The following is an 18,916-nucleotide window of genomic DNA, read 5'->3' as shown; positions in this document are numbered from 1 at the left end:
TATCCCTGTCTTCTGACAAAACTACTGTAATTTTCACTCCATACATCTGAAGAGGGTCATAGCCCACGAAAGCTTATGCTCTAATAAATTTGTTAGTCTTTAAGGTGCCACAAGACTCCTCGTTGTTTTTGCTGAAACAGACTAACAAGGCTACCCCTCTGAAACTTGTCTTCTCACAGTGGCCAATGCCAGATGCTTCAAAGGGAATGAACAGAACAGGGCAATTATCAAATGATCCATCCCCTGAGGCTGTCATCCAGTACTAGCATCTGGCAGTTAGAGGCTTAGAGCACGTTAGAGGACACCAAGAACATGTGCATGGAAATGTCACATTGTTGCACTGAAGATCCCCCACTGTCAGACGCTACACCCATCTACAATCCATATAAGCCAGCATGTTGGAGACATAGCCAGTGGATTTGCAAACAGTGTGAAAACCCCAGGCCAAACCTCACATTAGAGAGGAGAAACAAGCTGTGTCTGCCACTCTTTTACGTATCTTGCAGTAGCTAGCCATGGGCCAGCTATGAAGGTTACCAGGCCCTGAAGCAGATGCTGGGGCTAAGGATTCCGTTCCTGAGCTCTGCTTTACTTCAGCACAGTTCTCTCACAGCACAGTCCTTTTGTTCCAGTTTTCAGGATTTATCCCTATGGATAACTACTGTTGTTCTTATTGGGGTTGTACTGACATTGTTGTCTCCAATGACTAGTTATGGTCTTTTGGGAATTCTTCATTTGACACTCAGAACACCACTTTGCAGTATTTTAACCCAGTCCCCAGAAGTTCTTCACATGTTCATTGCAGACAATATTTTTATTTGGGAATCTGGATATACACATTTAAGATTTGAATAGACCAGTTGTACAGATGTCTTCGTCAAATGTTTAAAAGTTCTTTCCGATCTCAAGGTGGGAAAGGCTGGTTTCAAGATTAAAAGGAGGACTTGTGGCACTTTAGAGACTAACAAATTTATTTGAACATAAGCTTTCGTGAGCTACAGCTCACTTCATCGGATGCATGCAGTGGAAAATACAGTAGGGGGATTTTATATACACAGAGAACATGAAACAATGGGTGTTACCATACAGACTGTAACAAGAGTGATCAGGTAAGGTGAGTTATTAGCAGCAGGAGACGGGGGAAAAAAAAAAAAAAAAACCTTTTGTAGTGATAATCAAGGTGGGCCATTTCCAGCAGTTGACAAGAACGTGTGAGGAACAGTAGGGGGGAAAATAAACATGGGGAAATAGTTTTACTTTGTGTAATGACACATCCACTCCCAGTCTTTATTCAAGTCTAATTTAATGGTGTCCAGTTTGCAAATTAATTCCAATTCAGCAGTCTCTCGTTGGAGTCTGGTTTTGAAGTTTTTTTGTTGAAGAATTGCCATTTTTAGGTCTGTAAATGGCAATGGCAAGTGACCAGAGAGATTGAAGTGTTCTCCAACTGGTTTTTGAATGTTCTAACTCTTGACGTCTGATTTGTGTCCATTTATTCTTTTGCGTAGAGACTGTCCAGATTGGCCAACGTACATGGCAGAGCGGCATTGCTGGCACATATCACATTGGTAGATGTGCAGGTGAATGAGCCTCCTTTGCTTATACCTTCAAAGGAGAAGGCTTTTCAAATCTATGTCCACAAGCCACAAAACAACCCCAAGCAGCCACCCTGTGCACAGGAACTCCTTGGACCATAGTTTGAACCTTCAGAGATAAGTCTATCACGTTTCACGTAAGTATTCTTGCTAATAAAATCTTGTGAGTTGAATGGGAAATCAGATCTAAACATATTATCCATAATGGCAAAGATGTTAAAATAATATTAAGCTTTATAAAACAATAAATAGATCGCTTGTCATACATTGTGGTGCTCACTGGGCGCTGCATGTTTTAACAAAATTGTATGCTGTCATGCCAGGGGAAGATGAAATACTGAAACCCCTGGGATATAGGAGAAAAAAAAAGTATACTGCAGTGGCTTCTAACACAAACAAGCAAAGGGAATATTTTGGAAGGAAAAAGCAACTGTTAAGTGTCAGAAAGAGGAGTGTGTGTGCTCACTCTCCCTTCAGAGCTCCTCATTGCACGTATTACCTTTAGTAGCTGATGTAAAGGAAGATCAGGTGATAAATTCTTTAAAATTTGGCTGGCTCCTTCTTTCCAATACACGCTCCCATGTTGCTGTAAAGGATATACATTTTTAAATTAAAGATGGCCCCCAGGATGTCAAATACAGATTCCAATCTGGATTTCGAACATTAAATGGAGGAGAACCATGTCCAAAGTGAGACACAAATTTATTGATTAATTAATTCATTAAACAGTTCACCTGTTTTGGAGACATCCAGGCCAATTAGATCATTTAATAACACTTCAAGAATGAGCAATGTATGTGCCAAATCATCAAATACAGGAGTTTGTCTGGCAAAAATGTAGACCATTAATTAAAGCAGCATCTAGTGGGCGCTTCTATAATATTGCTAGTTGCAGCTATTACCTTACCCAATGATTCTACCACAGAAGGGCAGCTATAAAGTGCAGCCAGGGCTCCAAAGAATGACTTTCTGTCATTTTGGACCCGGCACACAGGGTTAGACTCTTTGTCTACTGATTAAAGCAGAGAAGTGGGAATCAAAATGCCTGGGTTCTTTAATCATATTTAAGGTACTTTGTCTGTCACTAATTCACTGTGTAACCCAGAGCAAGTCCCTAAGGCACCACTAATTTGGGGTATTCAACTTGAAACATATAGCCCCTAATTCTCTGAGCATCCAAACCTTTAGCTGAAGTCCATGGAAACTGCAAGGGTTCAGCACCTCTGATTAACCAGTCCTAGGAGTTTGAAGCTGAGCAACTGACAACTGATACACCAAAAATTAGTGGGCACTTTTGATAATGCCTGCCTTAATCTCTCTGCACTTCACTTTACACAACTACAAAATGGGTCTAAGGCTTGCTTACCTTACAGGCATGGTGTGAGGCTTAATTGATGAATGAATGTCTGAGCACTTTGACATCTTCAGAAGAAAGGCACTATGCAATATAGGCTAAATTAGGGAAGCCCTACACAAGTGCCTAAGCAAGAGGCACAGGGGGAGACATCCCCAGCACATTTACACATAAGGCAGCCATCATTTGGTTTCCATTATTCCTGAATATGGTTTCCATTATGCCTGAGGATGCACCACCCAGCAAATGAAGAGCTCTGATTAGAGGGATGCTTGCCACACCTTGAATACATTTTACATGTTCAGCTCTTCACTACATTCCCCTCTCCTTGAGTGCCTGTGGAACAATCTTGCAGACACAGCTGTTCAAACTCCTCCATCATCTCCAAGCATGGCTCAAATTTGCAAAACCATAATAGAGCCCCGTAAGTGTGAAGAATTTAAATGACTTGAAACCATCTAGTTGTACACACAGCTAGTCTATGTAACCATACTGTTATCCTTGTCCTCTCTGTCCTATCTCTTCGCGCAGTTGTATACAAGTTGCATCTTGTATTAAATTAGCTTTTAAGCTCTTCAGGCAGAGTCTGTCTCTTATGATGTATTTGTAAGGTGTCTGGTACAATGAAACTTTGATCCTAATTGAGGCCTTTAGATGCTATTGTAATACTCCTAAATAATAAGTATCATTATTCCTTAATACTCTGTTGAGGACATACAATATGACTAATTTTTCCCTTTAAAAACTAACCTGTCCAGCCCCAGAAAAAGCTCTCACATGAGAGAACTTAAAGCCAGAAGACTTCATCTTTTCCAAGATCATATCCAGAGCCTACAAGAACAAACAGAATCAAGAGTGATTGTAATGAGCTACCAAATTATGCACACTCACAATCCTCAGAATTAAATTGTAAGTATCTGTCATCACTGATAAGGGTTCAGTAACAGATAATGAAAAATTAGCTAATGACTAGGGATTTTTTGAGAAATTGAATGCATTAGTTTATTAAGCAGGAGCCATTTTAAAAAAGGGAACTACAGAAAACAATTCTTCAAACAGGTTGAATCACAAAGGACAAATCATTACATCTTGGCTCTTGTTTGGTCTTCAGTGGGTTCAAATATATGAAAGAGACATTGTTGAGGTTGATAGATGAAAAAATGGGACAATTTATTTTGTTCTTACATTTGGAAAACCCATGCAATTCTTTGTGGGGAAAGGTCCAATCTTGGAAGATGCTGAGCATCCTCAACTCCCACTGATTTCAGTGGGAACTATGGAGGTTCAGCACCTCTGAAATTCAGATGATTTATTCAGAAACCTAAATATGGATTTAAATGCTTAACTTTTAGACACTCAAGTCTGAAAATTTTGCCCTTGCCATGAGATTTTCAAAGGACACTCTGGAGTAATTTAGGACCAAAAATTAATCTACCTTTACACTTTCATTGCTGTGACCTAGATTTTGCCACCCTTACTCATGACGTCACTAGACAAGTTGCCTTACTGGACTACTTACATAGTAAGATTCTACTCAATGTGAGTACAGGTTACAGAATCTGGACCTACATGAGTAATTTTTTTCTGGATCATGAATATATGTTTTTAGAATACAAAAAGAAATCATCAGTATTTTAAGCTAAATATTTTCTACCATTATCATAAAGGGCCTGCACTACAAAGTTTTATGATCAGCTGCTGCAGAACCAGCCAGCCAACCAGCAGAAGGAAACAAAAACTGGCTAATAAATCTTATTCTCAGAGGATGAAATTAACTCTGATGTTGCACAAACGAAGAAGTAAACAAAGCAAAGCCAAACTGGCTCCTCTTCCATATGAAACAAAGACAGCAAACAAAGAATGTTTTCCTAATTAAAAAAGAAGGAAAATTGGCCAAATTCTATCCAGCAGATGCAATATTTATTTATGGCTGGGCTGAAATGGGTTCAAAATCAATGATGAAAGAACTTCCATTTTTCATGTATCTAGTATTAAAAACAATGGAGAATGAAGAAACAAAAGCATAACAATTTAAGAACTCCAGCTTCGTTTATTCATGATGTGAAAATTTGCATTTCAAAGAGATAGATCTGCATGCAAAAGAAATAGAAAACAAGCAAACGAAACACCTTAGCTTGAATGACAATCTTAATTGCTGCTCATAATTATAATCCTGAGTTAAGAAGATGAATCATATAAGAACACAAATATACTCAGGCAACCAAAATTAAAACATGTTCTTACCTTGACCCACATTAACACAGGAGAAGTCACTGTCAGCTTATCACTGTGGACATGGACACCGCAATGAGTCCTGCAGAAAGACAGTATTTTCTCTTGAGATGGGAGGAGAACCTGTCTTTTTTCACATTTGATTCATTTTTCACCCTCCAAGCAGTTTTTTCAAATGATCATTTATGATCAAAGAGCACACAGTACTATTTAGTACACAGCAAGGATAAAAACAAAGTTAGAAAATTCAGCCTGCTCTCTGGAACTAACATTTTGATATTTTGACTAGTCACAGAGAAAAAAAATAAAAAAGCCCCTGATCCTGCAGTGAGATCTAAGAGGGTAGACTCCTACATTTGCTCAGAACTTTGAAGTCACTGAGGCTCTGCATAGTTGTAAGGGTCCGCCTGCACAGATCTCATGCAGCAGTAAACTCTTGGTCTTTTATATTCATGCTGGTGTCCTACAAGGCAAATTTGACACTAAAAGCCAAATATCACACAAAGACGATCCAAAGTGAGCCCTTTTCTACACTATAAATTACTTCGGTACATCTTACATCACTCAGGGGTGTGAATAATCCACATCCCTGAGCGACATAAGTTATACCGACCTAAGAGCTGGTGTAGACAGTGCTATGTTGGGGGGGGGGGGGGGGGGCGGCACGGGGAGCTGCCCACCAATTTTTCCCAGTTGGTGCTCCAGCCCCGGAGCACCCATGGAGTCGGTGCCTATGATGGCTGGCGCCGGAATGCTGCCCCTAGAAATGTGCCGTCCCAAGCAAGTGCTTGCTTTGCTGGTGCCTAGAGCCGGCCCTGATAGCTGGATCAGTGCAGCTGCACCAACGTAAATGATGTAGTGTAGACAAAGCCTTAGTGTGCAAAATGTGTGTGTGCATGATACTTTATGTCACAGTTCAGGGCAACTGCACCTGTATCTCCCCTCGATGGTTCAGCAAAGGCACCAACTCTCAGGCTTCCAGCTCCCCACTTGTCTTGGATGCAGACATCTGTCTCTCTCCCTTCTGACCTACAGTTCCCTGCCTTCACTGCATAGTTCCCAGCCTAAACATTCTTCCCAAACAAACCTGCTTGCTTTCTCCTTAGAGAATGATAAGAGTGATTGCTACAGATATAAGTGCCACACAGAGTTTTCTAAGCAGGCCTACTTTATTCTTAAGGTACAAAGCATTAGAGAGAAAACATACAAAAAACAATAAAAGAATCTACATGCATGCTAATTAGCCTACCAGAGTACATCCCAACTCTAACATGGGTTCTGGCAGGATAAGTCTTTCAACACCCCCACCCACCGTAAGGGAGTCCTTTTGGTTACAAGTTTCAGAGTAGCAGCCGTGTTAGTCTGTATCCTTAAAAAGAAAAGGAGTACTTGTGGCACCTTAGAGACTAACAAATTTATTAGAGCATAAGGTTTCGTGAGCTACAGCTCACTTCATCGGATGCATGAAATGGAAAATACAGTAGGGAAATTTTATATACACAGAGAACATGAAACAATGGGTGTTACCATACAGACTGTAACAAGAGTGATCAGGAAAGGTGAGCTATTACCAGCAGGACAGCGGGGGCAGGGGGGGGGATTGTAGTTGTAAGTATGCTTGATAGAGATCTTGTAGGTGTTTGTCTCTGTCTGAGGGGTTGGAGCAAATGTGGTTGTATCGTAGACCTTGGCTGTAGACAATGGATCATGTGGTGTGGTCTGGATGAAAGCTGGAGGCATGAAGATAAGTATAGTGGTCAGTAGGTTTCTGGTATAGGGTGGTGGTTATGTGACCATCACTTATTAGCACCATAGTGTCCAGGAAGTGGATCTCTTGTGTGGACTGGTCCAAGCTGAGGTTGATGGTGGGATGGAAATTGCTGAAATCATGGTGGAATTCCTCAAGGGCTTCTCTTCCATGGGTCCAGATGATGAAGATGTCATCAATGTAGCGGAAGTAGAGCAGGGACATTAGAGGACAAGAGCTGAGGAAGCGTTGTTCTAAGTCAACCATAAAAATGTTGGCATACTGTGGGGCCATGCGGGTACCCACAGCAGTGCCGCTGATTTGAAGGTATACATTGTCCCCAAATGTGAAATAGTTATGGGTGAGGACAAAGTCACAAAGTTCAGCCAACAGGTTTGCCGTGACATTATCGGGGATACTGTTCCTGACGGCTTGTAGTCCATCTTTGTGTGGAATGTTGGTGTAGAGGGCTTCTACATCCATAGTGGCTAGGGTTGTGTTTTCAGGAAGATCACCGATGGATTGTAGTTTCCTCAGGAAGTCAGTGGTGTCTCAAAGATAGCTGGGAGTGCTGGTAGCGTAGGGCCTGAAGAGGGAGTCTACATAGCCAGACAATCTTGCTGTCAGGATGCCAATGCCTGAGATGATGGGGCATTCAGGATTTCCAGGTTTATGGATCTTGGGTAGCAGATAGAATATCCCTGGTCGGGGTTCTAGGGGTGTGTCTGTGCGGATTTGTTCTTGTGCTTTTTCAGGGAGTTTCTTGAGCAGATGGTGTAGTTTCTTTGCGTAACCCTCAGTGGGATCAGAGGGTAATGGCTCAGACAGAGACAAACACCTACAAGATCTCTATCAAGCGTTCTTACAACTAAAATACCCACCTGCTGAAGTGAAGAAACAGATTGATAGAGCCAGAAGAGTACCCAGAAGTCACCTACTACAGGTCAGGCCCAACAAAGAAAATAACAGAACACCATTAGCCATCACCTTCAGCCCCCAACTAAAACCTCTCCAATGCACCATCAAGGATCTACAACCTATCCTGAAGGACGACCCATCACTCTCACAGATCTTGGGAGACAGGCCAGTCCATGCTTACAGACAGCCCCCCAACCTGAAGCAAATACTCACCAGCAACCACACACCACACACCAAAAACACTAACCCAGGAACCTATCCTTGCAATAAAGCCCGTTGCCAACTGTGTCCACATATCTATTCAGGGAACACCATCATAGGGCCTAATCACATCAGCCACAATATCAGAGGCTCGTTCACCTGCACATCCACCAATGTGATATATGCCATCATGTGCCAGCAATGCCCCTCTGCCATGTACATTGGTCAAACTGGACAGTCTCTAAGCAAAAAAAATAAATGGAAACAAATCAGACGTCAAGAATTATAACATTCAAAAACCAGTCGGAGAACACTTCAATCTCTTTGGTCACTCGATTACAGGCCTAATAGTGGCAATTCTTCAACAAAAAAACTTCAAAAACAGACTCCAACGAGAGACTGCTGAATTGGAATTCATTTGAAAACTGGATACAATTAACTTAGGCTTGAATAAAGACTGGGAGTGGATGTGTCTCAAATAAATTGGTTAGTCTCTAAGGTGCCACAAGTACTCCTTTTCTCATTACACAAAGTAAAACTATTTCCCCTTGTTTATTTCCCCTCCTACTGTTCTTGTAAACTGCTGCAAATGGCCCACCTTGATTATCACTACAAAAGGTGTCGTCCTGGTCCCCCCCCCCCCAGCCCATCCCCATCCCTGTGCTCTCCTGCTGGTAATAGCTCACCTTTCCTGATCACTCTTGTTACAGTCTGTATGTAACACCCATTGTTTCATGTTCTCTGTGTATATAAAATCTCCCTACTATATTTTCCACTGTATGCATCCGATGAAGTCAGCTGTAGCTCACGAAAGCTTGTGTTCTAATAAATTTGTTAATCGCTAAGGTGCCACAAGTACTCCTTTTCTTTTGGTTACAAGCTCATCACAACTACAGCTGAGAACAAGCACGCTCATACAATGTTCAGTTCCCTTTTAGTTCAGGGGTCTCTGAACTGGAGTTTCCAGAAGCAGGTAATTAGTACACAATAGGTCTCTCCCTCTAGGGCATATCTTCAAAAGGTTGGCTTCAGAGTATGAATTTGCATTCCCATCACCCCAAGCAATTTCCTAGGGAATCCACATTTTGTTCCAAAAAGACTTTCTGAAGTTCCTAATATCTTCTAGATATTGCATTAATCTTGTCTTCCTGATAAAGAAGTCCCATACAATCTCACAATAGTACATAAACATTTGCATTCTAATACAATGTACCCCAAAGTTATTAACATTAATTCAATAAGGTTTAACTTAATTCAATAAAGTTCACTCAAGATATTATAGGATATTGTCAGTCTGCCACACTGTATACCTACTGCAGCTATTTGTGATTATTAAGTTTACTCATATAAATTGAGTAAGTGCATATGCAAACAGCTAATCCGGCACCTAAATCCTGTTCTTAAATAAAGGACATGGAGTTTTTGATGCACCAATTAAACTTGGTCTGTCAGTCATAACACCTTTTTAACTTCCTAATGTTTACTATCAAAGGTTTCACATCACAGCATGGGTGAAATCCGCTTCTTGTTATATAAAATTTGAGCAAACAGGTTTTGTGCGAAAAGTCTGTGAGCTTGCAAGATGGAATGTATACACTCCAGACTACAGATTGGAGTAGCAGGCACTACCCTCCTACATCCCGAGAGCATTTTTGGTCAATGGATCTACTCCAGCATATTCCCAAAGGTCCTTTCCAAACCTTATTTGGTGTTGGCATGGCATCCCCTTCCCAAACACAAAGGCAGTATTGCCAACCCTCAATTTTCAAAATTCATGAGTCATCCCCAAAAAACTCATGAGATTGACTTAAAAATCAGGAGCTTTTAAAAAAAGGATAAATTAGGGGGTACTTGGTATTTGCTTTTCAGTTTCTGGTCTTTTAGAATTCACTCATTTCATGTTTTCAAGTTTTTTGCCACAACCATGAAAGCTAACATCTTTCTTTCTTAAATGAAAGCTGAGATTCTCCTGCAATCAGAGGATTCCAGGAGCTGAGGCTTTAAGAAAAGCACTAAACGTCACAAGCGTTTACATCACCTTTGCAGTGTTGCCAAATACCACACACAGAGACAAGCTGGAAATTCTGTTCATGCCTCTACACTCAGTAGATCCATGGGGTGTAACTGGGGTGAAGGCCCTTCAAAGGTACACCACATTGGACTGAACATCACACTAACTGAATAAAATTCAAAAACATACCCAAATTCCGGAAGGTCTTTGTCGAAATGAATGTTATCCTCATAGATGACTCTCAGCTGCTCATCAATGGCAATAACTTTAAGCTGAAAGAAATCAAAAGTGAACAAAAATGTAGGCCTATATTTTCAAAAGGAGGATCGTTTGTAAAGAGTGGGTTCTCAGCAATTTCTGAAAACCAGGCTCCTTCAAGGTGTCTCAAACTGGGTACCCAAAATTACTATAAGCACTAGCGAAGCACTGCAGCTGGCTAGCTTCAAAATCAGGAAGGCAATGCTACGTCAGTAATATCTGGTTCACATTTAGATGTTCATCTTAGCAACTGTATAAATGAGAAACTTTTTTAAAACGACAGCTTAAATTATGCAGACGTGAACAACTTAGGCCCCACATACATAAGGAAGAGCTTTCCAGTCACTGATGGGAAGAATTCTTTTTTCTGGACAATTGTCATTTGTATAATACCAGCAAGGTTCAGAAACAGCCAATGTGTGTCCATGCACCATATCAGCACTTCTCTGAAGTGCTACCTTGCTCTCCAAAATCTCAGATTTCACTTAAAAACAAAAATGTAAGGCCTTGTCTGCACAACAAAGTCAATGTAAGGCAGCTTACATCGACCTAACTATGGAGGTGTACACACTACAATGCTCCTCCCACCGCTGCAACTCACCCGCTACACTGACCTAATAAAACCACCTCAGCAAGAGGCGTAGCGCTTAGGTTAACATAGTTAAGGTGATGCATTGTCAATGTAGACACTGCGTTGCTTACGTTGACCCAAGTGGCCTCCAGGAGGTGTCCCACAATGCCCACCATGACCACTCAGGTCACTGTTTTGAACTCCGCTGCCCTGCAGCCAGGTAAACAGGTATACACCCCTCCTCTTTTAAAGCCTTGGGAATTTTTGAAATTGCTCTTCCTGTTTGCTCGGGGTGGAGAGCTAACATAGCTACTGCCCAGTGGACTGTGCTGGCTCCATGCAGAAAACATGGTTCTGCCTGGTGTATGCTGGAGGTGGCGGATCTCCAAGGTCTGTGGGGAGAGGAGGCTGTGCAGTTACAGCTGTGCTCCAACTGCAGGAACTTTGACATCTACTGCCAGATCACTCGGGACACGAAGGAGAAGAGCTACAATAAGGACACACAGCAGTGCCGCATAAAAACCAAAGAGCTGAAGCAGGCATACCAGAAGGCAAGGGAGGCAAATAGTTATTCTGGTGCAGAGCTTCAGTCATGCCACTTCTACAAGGAGCTGCATGCCATCCTCAGAGGAAAACCCTCCTCCACCGCCAAGCTCCCGTGAGTACTTTGGGGGCTGAAGTCACAGGCCACCAGAATGAACCCCAAGGATGAAGTGCTGGAGGAGGAGAAGGATGGGGGACAAGCAACAGAGAGATCCAATAGCGTGGCAAGCCAGGACTAGCCACTCTCAGCACTCCAGCTATGATGAGCCTGATGCAGGGGAGGAAACCTCTGGTAAGTATTCGTTTTGCTTCAACACTGCATGGACACATCTCCTCATGTACTTTTTTAATCAAGCTAGAAGAGGTAGTGAAATAGCAACTGTACCGGTATTGGTTAGCTGCTTCTCATTCCCTTGTACAGCTAGGCAGAGGGGGCCCTACAGAACAGTTTGTTTATGCACACCAGGATGTCCTGAGAATCCTCCAGAAAGATCTCTAGGAAACTTTCCTGGAGGTAATCTGCAATCCTTTGTCAACGGTATCTTGGGATGGCTGCCTTGTTTCTCCCCCAGCAGTAGGACACTTTGCCATGCCACTTGGCAATTACTTCAGCAAGCACCATTGCAGCACACAGGTTAGCAGCATACGGACCTGGTCTGCAGCCAGACACATGCAGAAGCTGCTCCCTTGCAGCCTTGGTTACCCTCAGGAGTGAGGTATCAACTACAATCACCACCGCCTGTGGAAAACGGTGCCACATGTATCTTCTGGGGCTGCAGCAATACCCAAGGTACTCCACTCCATGGGAGATTAAACATAATGACAGCCCCACATATACCCAGCTATGATAGCGTCATTGATGTATGTGCTTGTGAATTCCCTGTTCCTTCCTGTAGCAGGGTCGTATTGGAAACACCTGGGAGGTGGGCGGGCGCAAGCCCACCCACTGCTAAAGGCCCCTCCCCCAGCCTAGCGGGAGGGACCACTGGACCCAGGGACCAACTGATTGCAGGGGACAACTAATGAAAAACAGGGATCGGAGTGAAGGTCAGAGGTTCAAAATGAGGATACCGGATGGGGACACCGAGCAGAGAACCCCGGACAGCGCCCACTGCTCCTCAAAGCTGTCGAGGGAGCCAGCAGATGCTGCCCAGTGGAACTCTGCCCGGATGCGTGAAACTAGGGAGGAATGGAAATAGGCCCCGCAGCTACAGAGCACCCCCTCGTCCAACATCCTCCTCCTGGTATTATAGATGAAGACTTTGGTCAGAGCCAGGAGGAGGTTGATGAGGAGGTCTCGCGACTTCATGGGGCCATGGATAGGGTGTGCAAAGAGGAACAAGTGTGGTGAGAAGTGCAGCCAGAACCTCAACAAGAGGTTCTGGAGGAGCCGGAATAGGGGCTGCAACCTGGCGCATCTGAGACAGGCATGCGCCAGGTTCTCCCTCATGCTGCAAAAGGGGCAGGCCTCAGGTGTAGGGGTGAGCTGCGCCAGGTGCATGCCTGTGCTCACGGCTCCATGAAGGAGCCGCCAACTAACGTCCCCGGCGGGCTGTGGGACCCAGGTGGAATAAAGGCTGGCCCACCGGGGCTCCTCACCCTCTTTAGGTGGAAGATAGTCCCACCATTTGGTGTCTGGGCGGGACACGAGGGTGAGGAAATGCAATGTATGGAGCACGAGCGTGTACAGATGGTTTCTGGGCGCGGTTTGAAACCGGACCGGCTGCAGGGTATGCAGCCGGCCTGGAGTGTGGGAGCGGGGAGGCCGAGGGGGCTCGCGGAACAGGGGCCCAAGAAAAATGTCCGGAGGGCCAGGGGTGAGGAGTGGGTGGGGAATGCCCTCTTGCAGGGCTCGCTGCAGGAAAGCGAGAGAATTGGGTGACAAGGAGGCCTTCACCTCTTGGAGTACACGCCTAGGGGTCGGAAGGGTGGAAAGCCCCACGCACCGTCCAAGCGTGCGGGGCTCCACCCAATCCCCCCTGTCGTAGTCCAGGAGGTCTCCGACTCTGGTGGTTTCTGCCAGGACCACCTTGCCTGTGATGATTGGCTTATACACTGCAGTCTGCCCCAGTATGCGGGGACTCAGTGGTGACTGGCAGTAGCCAAGGACTGAGGCGAGGTGGGGAGAGTGGGTGGGGGTTCCCCGGGGAGGGGAGACCCAGTGACTGTGAGGGTACTGCCAGGGGGCAGCACCCTTGGTAAAAGGGGCACCGGGGTCCGGGAGGACCTGGGGGCCAGTGGTACACCAGCCTGCAGAGGGCACTCTGGAGGCTGGAATGCTAATTCCCTGGAAGACCAGCAGGAGTGCTGCAGGGGTGAGTCTCACACCGTGACACTTCCCTTTTAAAGATACTTTACCATGTATGTATGAAGTTTACCTCAGCATTACATAGGTATGCTTGCATGGCTGTGGAATAAAAATCTACTTATGGAATCTATTATTCTCCAAAATATGGTGACCGATCCTGTCATTCACAGACAACAGCAATGGGTGCATTTGCCTTGTTACAGTAGTGCATACACAGCAATCATTACAGGGTTCATAGCATGGTGCCAAAAAACAATGCCAGGCTCAACACATTACAGCAACACACTACTATGACTCAGTGTTAAAATGCTTCTTCAAAACCTCCCTGAGCCGAATAGGTCCCCATTGAGCCTGTCTTATAGCCCTGATATCTGGCTACTCAAATTCAGCAGACAGTGCACAGCAGGCAGCTATGACCACAGGGATATTATCCTCCCTGAGGTTTAACCTCCTGAGACAGCACCAGCGACCTTTCAAACAGCCAAAGGCACACTCAACAGTCATTCTGTACCTGCTGAGCCTGTCGTTGAAGTGCTCCTTACTGATGTCAAAATGGCTGGTCATGAGCCACGCAAGCAAGGGATAGGCTGGGTCTCCCAGGATCACTATTAGCATTTCCACATCCCCAATGATAATCCTCTGGTCTGGAAAGAAAGTCCCTGCTTGCAGCTTCCTGTACAGACCTAAAGAAGCGTGTGTCATGCACCTTCCCTGACCAGCCTATGTTGATGTCAGTGAAATGACCCTGGTGATCCACCAGTGCTTGCAATACCATAGAAAAGTAGTTCTTTCTGTTGATGTACTCTGGGGCAAAGTGGTTTGGGGCCAAAATAGGAATGTGTGTGCCATCTATCGCCCCACCACAGTTAGGGAACCCCATTGCTGAAAAACCATCCACTATTTCACGCACATTGCCCAGAGTCACAGTCCTTCTTAGTAGGAGGCAATTAATGGCCCTGCATACTTGCATCAGAGCAAACCTCACGGTGGATTTCCCAACTCCAAAATGATTTGCGACTGATCGGTAGCAGTCAGGCACTGTCAGTTTCCACATAGCAATTGCCACTCACTTCTCCATCATGAGTGCATATCTCATTTTAGTGTCTCTACACCAGAGGACTGGGGCAAGTTCCGCACACAGTTCCAGGAAGTGGCCTTGAGCACCTTAAAGTTCTGCAACCACTGCCCAGACCTGTATAATGATACAACCCCACCATTCAGTGCTTGTTTCTCGAGCCCCGAACCAACAGTCCAAAGTGTGCAGCCACTCTGTGAATGTCAACAGCAATCTTGAATAGTTTCTTTCAAAGGCACACAGCAAGGCAGACACCAAGGCATCATCATCAGAGTCACAGCTCATTAAATAATACAGGATCAAGTGTTTTGTGTTCATAACACTCATAACAATACTGGAGAGCAGTCCAGGACCCATGCTTTCTGACAAATATGGCAGGCATGCAGGTTACAGGGGCTGTTTAAAAGTGGCATGAAACGTAGTAGGATGCACATTGAATGACAGGATGGAGAAAACTACATAACGGGACGCTGAACCTGACTCCAGGACGCATTTCACAACCTTCCCAAAATACCCTTCGGTAGATGGTAGCGAGTTGGGTAGCTACCCATGGTGCACTGCTCTCTGTGTTGATGCAAGAGCTGCTACTGTGGATGCACTTCACTGACAAAAGGAGCGCAGCGTGGACATGCAACAGTGATTTTATTACAGCAGTAGCTGAATGTCGACATAAGTTAAGTCAACTTAACTTTGTAGTGTAGACAAGGCCTCCGTCTCTAGCTGTTACAGCTTCAAAGAAAAGCTCAAAAATGTAAACACAGTGTACATGATGCTGGGATGAGTCTGTAGAGAGCCTGGAATAATAGCACTAATAGGTGTTAATTATCCCATTCATCTGAGTAAGATGTTAACTCAGATGCTCAGTGATGACATTTTAAACACCAACATTGTTAAGTTTCAGAGTAGCAGCCATGTTAGTCTGTATTCGCAAAAAGAAAAGGAGTACTTGTGGCACCTTAGAGACTAACAAATTTATTTGAGCATAAACTTTCGTGAGCTACAGCTGACTTCATCGGATGCTCAAATAAATTTGTTAGTCTCTAAGGTGCAACAAGTACTCCTTTTTCTTTTTGCAACATTAACTATTTTCTCACAAGAGAGTGAGAGGGAGGATCACAGATCCAGAGTTTACAGTATGATGTCTCAAGTTTCTGACTTTCTTTCTCCAATCACAGAGCCTAGATCATATTGAAGCCCAACCAACAGGAAGTCAAACTTAAGTAGCCTAGTGGAGCACACATGATCATACTTTTAACATACTTTGTACAATGTCCAGAGAGCGGCATATTATTCTGGCAATTCACATGGACTGAGCTTATTTTGAGGGTGGAGAGATGAAGCATGTCACCATCGATGTCACTCCACTGCTGTTGCACTAACGCAAATCATTATTGTGTTGCATCCGATGAAGTGAGCTGTAGCTCACGAAAGCTTATGCTCAAATAAATTGGTTAGTCTCTAAGGTGCCACAAGTACTCCTTTTCTTTTTGCGAATACAGACTAACATGGCTGTTACTCTGAAACCTGTGTAGATACACTGCATCAGTGGAAAAAGTGACTCGCACTGGTATAGCTTACCCTGATTTGGTAAACTGTGCTGGTACAAGTCACTTTTTACACAGCTGCAGCACATCCACAGTGATAGTTTGCACCAGTGCAGCAACATCTGTGCTTAAATCTCCAGTGCAGACAAATGTTAAATATCTTCATTAAATTAGTTCCCCAGATTTCTCAACTAGGCATGACCCAAATAAGTAAACTCTGCATACTTCCAAGCAAAGAGAGACCCTACATTCTGTGGCATTTCTCTGTTCGTTAGTAACACAATAATGTTGGAATGTCATATCCAATCAATTCCAAAAATTCAAAGAATATTCTATGAATCCATGGGCACAACCCCATTGATTTTGGTGCAAATCAGAACACCAAAAAAGCCTGATTCAGATGAAAATTAGAATCCCCAGACTCCTTGGTGCTAAGGAAGAGAAAGTTCTCTGCCATCACCTACTGCTGCCTACACATATCAAAGGCAGAAGCTTAATTTTCTGCATGGGGAAACTGTAGCCTGGATTCTAACACAAATGAGAGAAGCGGGCAATGGGGGGAACACAAGGAGCCACTGCCATGGCAGAGGGGGATATGAGGGGGACACAACCTCTGGCACAAGGGAGGAAAGTGGCGGGAGTAATAGAAGGGCATAGAAAAGTGACACACAGGGAGTTTGGGGGAGAGAGAGAATGGAGGAATACAAGAAGCCCCTAGTGCGTGCAATGAGCTCAGCCTACAGAAGCTAGGAAGTGTACAACCTTCAAGTGTGTATGCATGTTGCTGCACACATTAAAGCACAGGAGACATAAAACACCTGTGACCAGACAGAAATTTAACGAGTAGTTTCTACCCCTTCTTCCCTTTATTTCCCTCTCTTCAGTTTGAAGGGGGGCAGGATAATGTAAAATCAGTAGGCCAGATTTGGACATTAGTACTATTGACCTTTGATTTGTAATTCCAGGAACCCAGTGAGCCGAGAATCCAGTCAGAATTTCTACTGGCTTGCAGTTTTCTGGAGATCAGCAGTTTCTATTTAGTTACTGTTACTGCATATCAGTGAAAATATTTTGCTTATTATCAAAAATATATTGCTAAAAACAAAGCAAGGAAAATACAGATGAGAAAAGCAGATATTACTCTAACCACTGAAGCACCGGGTTTCACAGGCGCCTGGTCTGGAAACATTGGATACAAGAGCCAAAGTCATCTACCAACAGCACTATGGGATGAAGTGCAAGAAACGTGGACAAACTTTGTGCCTGCCCCCACTAGGGTGACCAGACAGCAACTGTGAAAAATCGGGACATGGGGCGGAAGGTAATAGGCACCTATATAAGACGACGCCCCAAATATCGGGACTGTCCCTATAAAATCGGGACAGCTGGTCACCCTAGCCCCCACCCTCCATGAACCAAATCAAAATCCTGGCTCCAGCCTAACCCCAAATCTTGCACAGGTCCAGCTATGAACTCTGCACTTCGCCCAGGCACGCAGTCGGAGTCTCCGCCTCACCTGCCCCCACCCACGTCTCTGATCCTACTCCTCCAGCAGCGCGGGCTTTTTTCCACCCGCCAGCAGGGCCCACCTCCTAGCCCAGGGGGCGACTACGGTAGTCAGACTGTTGCGGCGGGATCCCCATCCGGCTGCCAGACGGACCCCACCCCCTAACGGCTCATAGACGGGCCCCTTCTACAGAACGGCCCCTGCTCCCGGACGAACCCCCTTCCCCACACGCAGAGGGCCGGGGGGGGGGCTTATGACACTGACTGGGGAGTACCCCAGGCTCTGCCTCCCCCCGGCCGGGCGCCCTCCGGAGCGGCTGCTCCGTCAGGTCACTGGGAAGGGGGCGGAAACCGGGGGCTGGGCTCGGGCTCTTCCTCTCACAGCCGAAGCGGGTTGTGCACAGGCGCCAGCTCCTCCCTATCCAGCCGCCGGGGGCTCGGGCCTGGCCGCTCCGCCCGGGGAGCGGCGAGAGCCTCGGGGAAGCGGAGCCGCCCGCCGCCCCCGTACCTGCTGGGTGCTGAAGTCCCATCCCAAGTAGCAGGGAGCTTCGGAGGCGGCCATGCTGCAGCAGCACCGGGCTGGGCGCTGGGGGCCGGCCCCTGGCTGCGCGCGGGCGGCCAGGCGGAGAGGCCCCGGGATTTCCAAGAAGGCCAGGCGAAGAGGCTGCAGTAACCGGCAGCCAGCCTCCCACGACCCGGCCCCTCCGCGCGCGCGCGCGTGTGTGTGTGTGTGTGGTGGGGGGAAACTGCCCGAACAGCCCACGCGGAGCCCGGCCCCTCCGCCCGTCACACTCAACAGGCTGGGGGGCGGAACCGTCCTAACGGCCGGTCAGCGTGTGACACAGATGGGGGGGGGGGGACCTGCCCTAACGACCCCTCAGCATTTGGCACTGACGAGGGGTGGGAGGGGAACTGCCCTAGCAGCCCCTCAGCATGTGACATTGACGGGGGGACTTGCCTTAATGACCTCTCAGTATGTGTGACACTGATGGGGGGAACTGCCCTAATGGACCCTCAGCACGTGACCCCTCAGGAGGGAGACCTGCCTTAATG

General features: G+C 45.6%; 1 protein-coding gene across 5 annotated transcripts in view; it reads right to left on the bottom strand.

The window, feature by feature from the left end:
• Positions 1-18,650, bottom strand: part of XYLB (xylulokinase) — a 146,138-nt gene extending 127,488 nt beyond the window's left edge. The window contains exons 1-6 of one of the 5 annotated variants that reach the window (XM_043541601.1): positions 18,485-18,643; positions 18,372-18,447; positions 10,248-10,330; positions 5,194-5,263; positions 3,700-3,780; positions 2,095-2,181 (exon numbers count right to left, since the gene is read on the bottom strand). In XM_043541601.1, coding sequence (XP_043397536.1) covers positions 2,095-2,181; positions 3,700-3,780; positions 5,194-5,263; positions 10,248-10,330; positions 18,372-18,425 — 375 coding nt within the window. In that variant the 5' untranslated portion in view covers positions 18,426-18,447; positions 18,485-18,643. Of the gene's footprint in view, positions 1-2,094; positions 2,182-3,699; positions 3,781-5,193; positions 5,264-10,247; positions 10,331-18,371 lie in introns of all 5 variants that reach the window. The other 4 variants (XR_005224109.2, XM_037891142.2, XM_037891143.2 and 1 more) reach the window with 4 other exon arrangements.
• Between the last annotated feature and the right edge of the window lie 266 nt (positions 18,651-18,916).

This window comes from Chelonia mydas, chromosome 2, assembly GCF_015237465.2.
Source record: "Chelonia mydas isolate rCheMyd1 chromosome 2, rCheMyd1.pri.v2, whole genome shotgun sequence".
NCBI lineage: Eukaryota > Metazoa > Chordata > Testudines > Cheloniidae > Chelonia > Chelonia mydas.
Note: the sequence above shows the minus strand (reverse complement) of the source record. Positions and strands in the feature narration are given on the sequence as shown.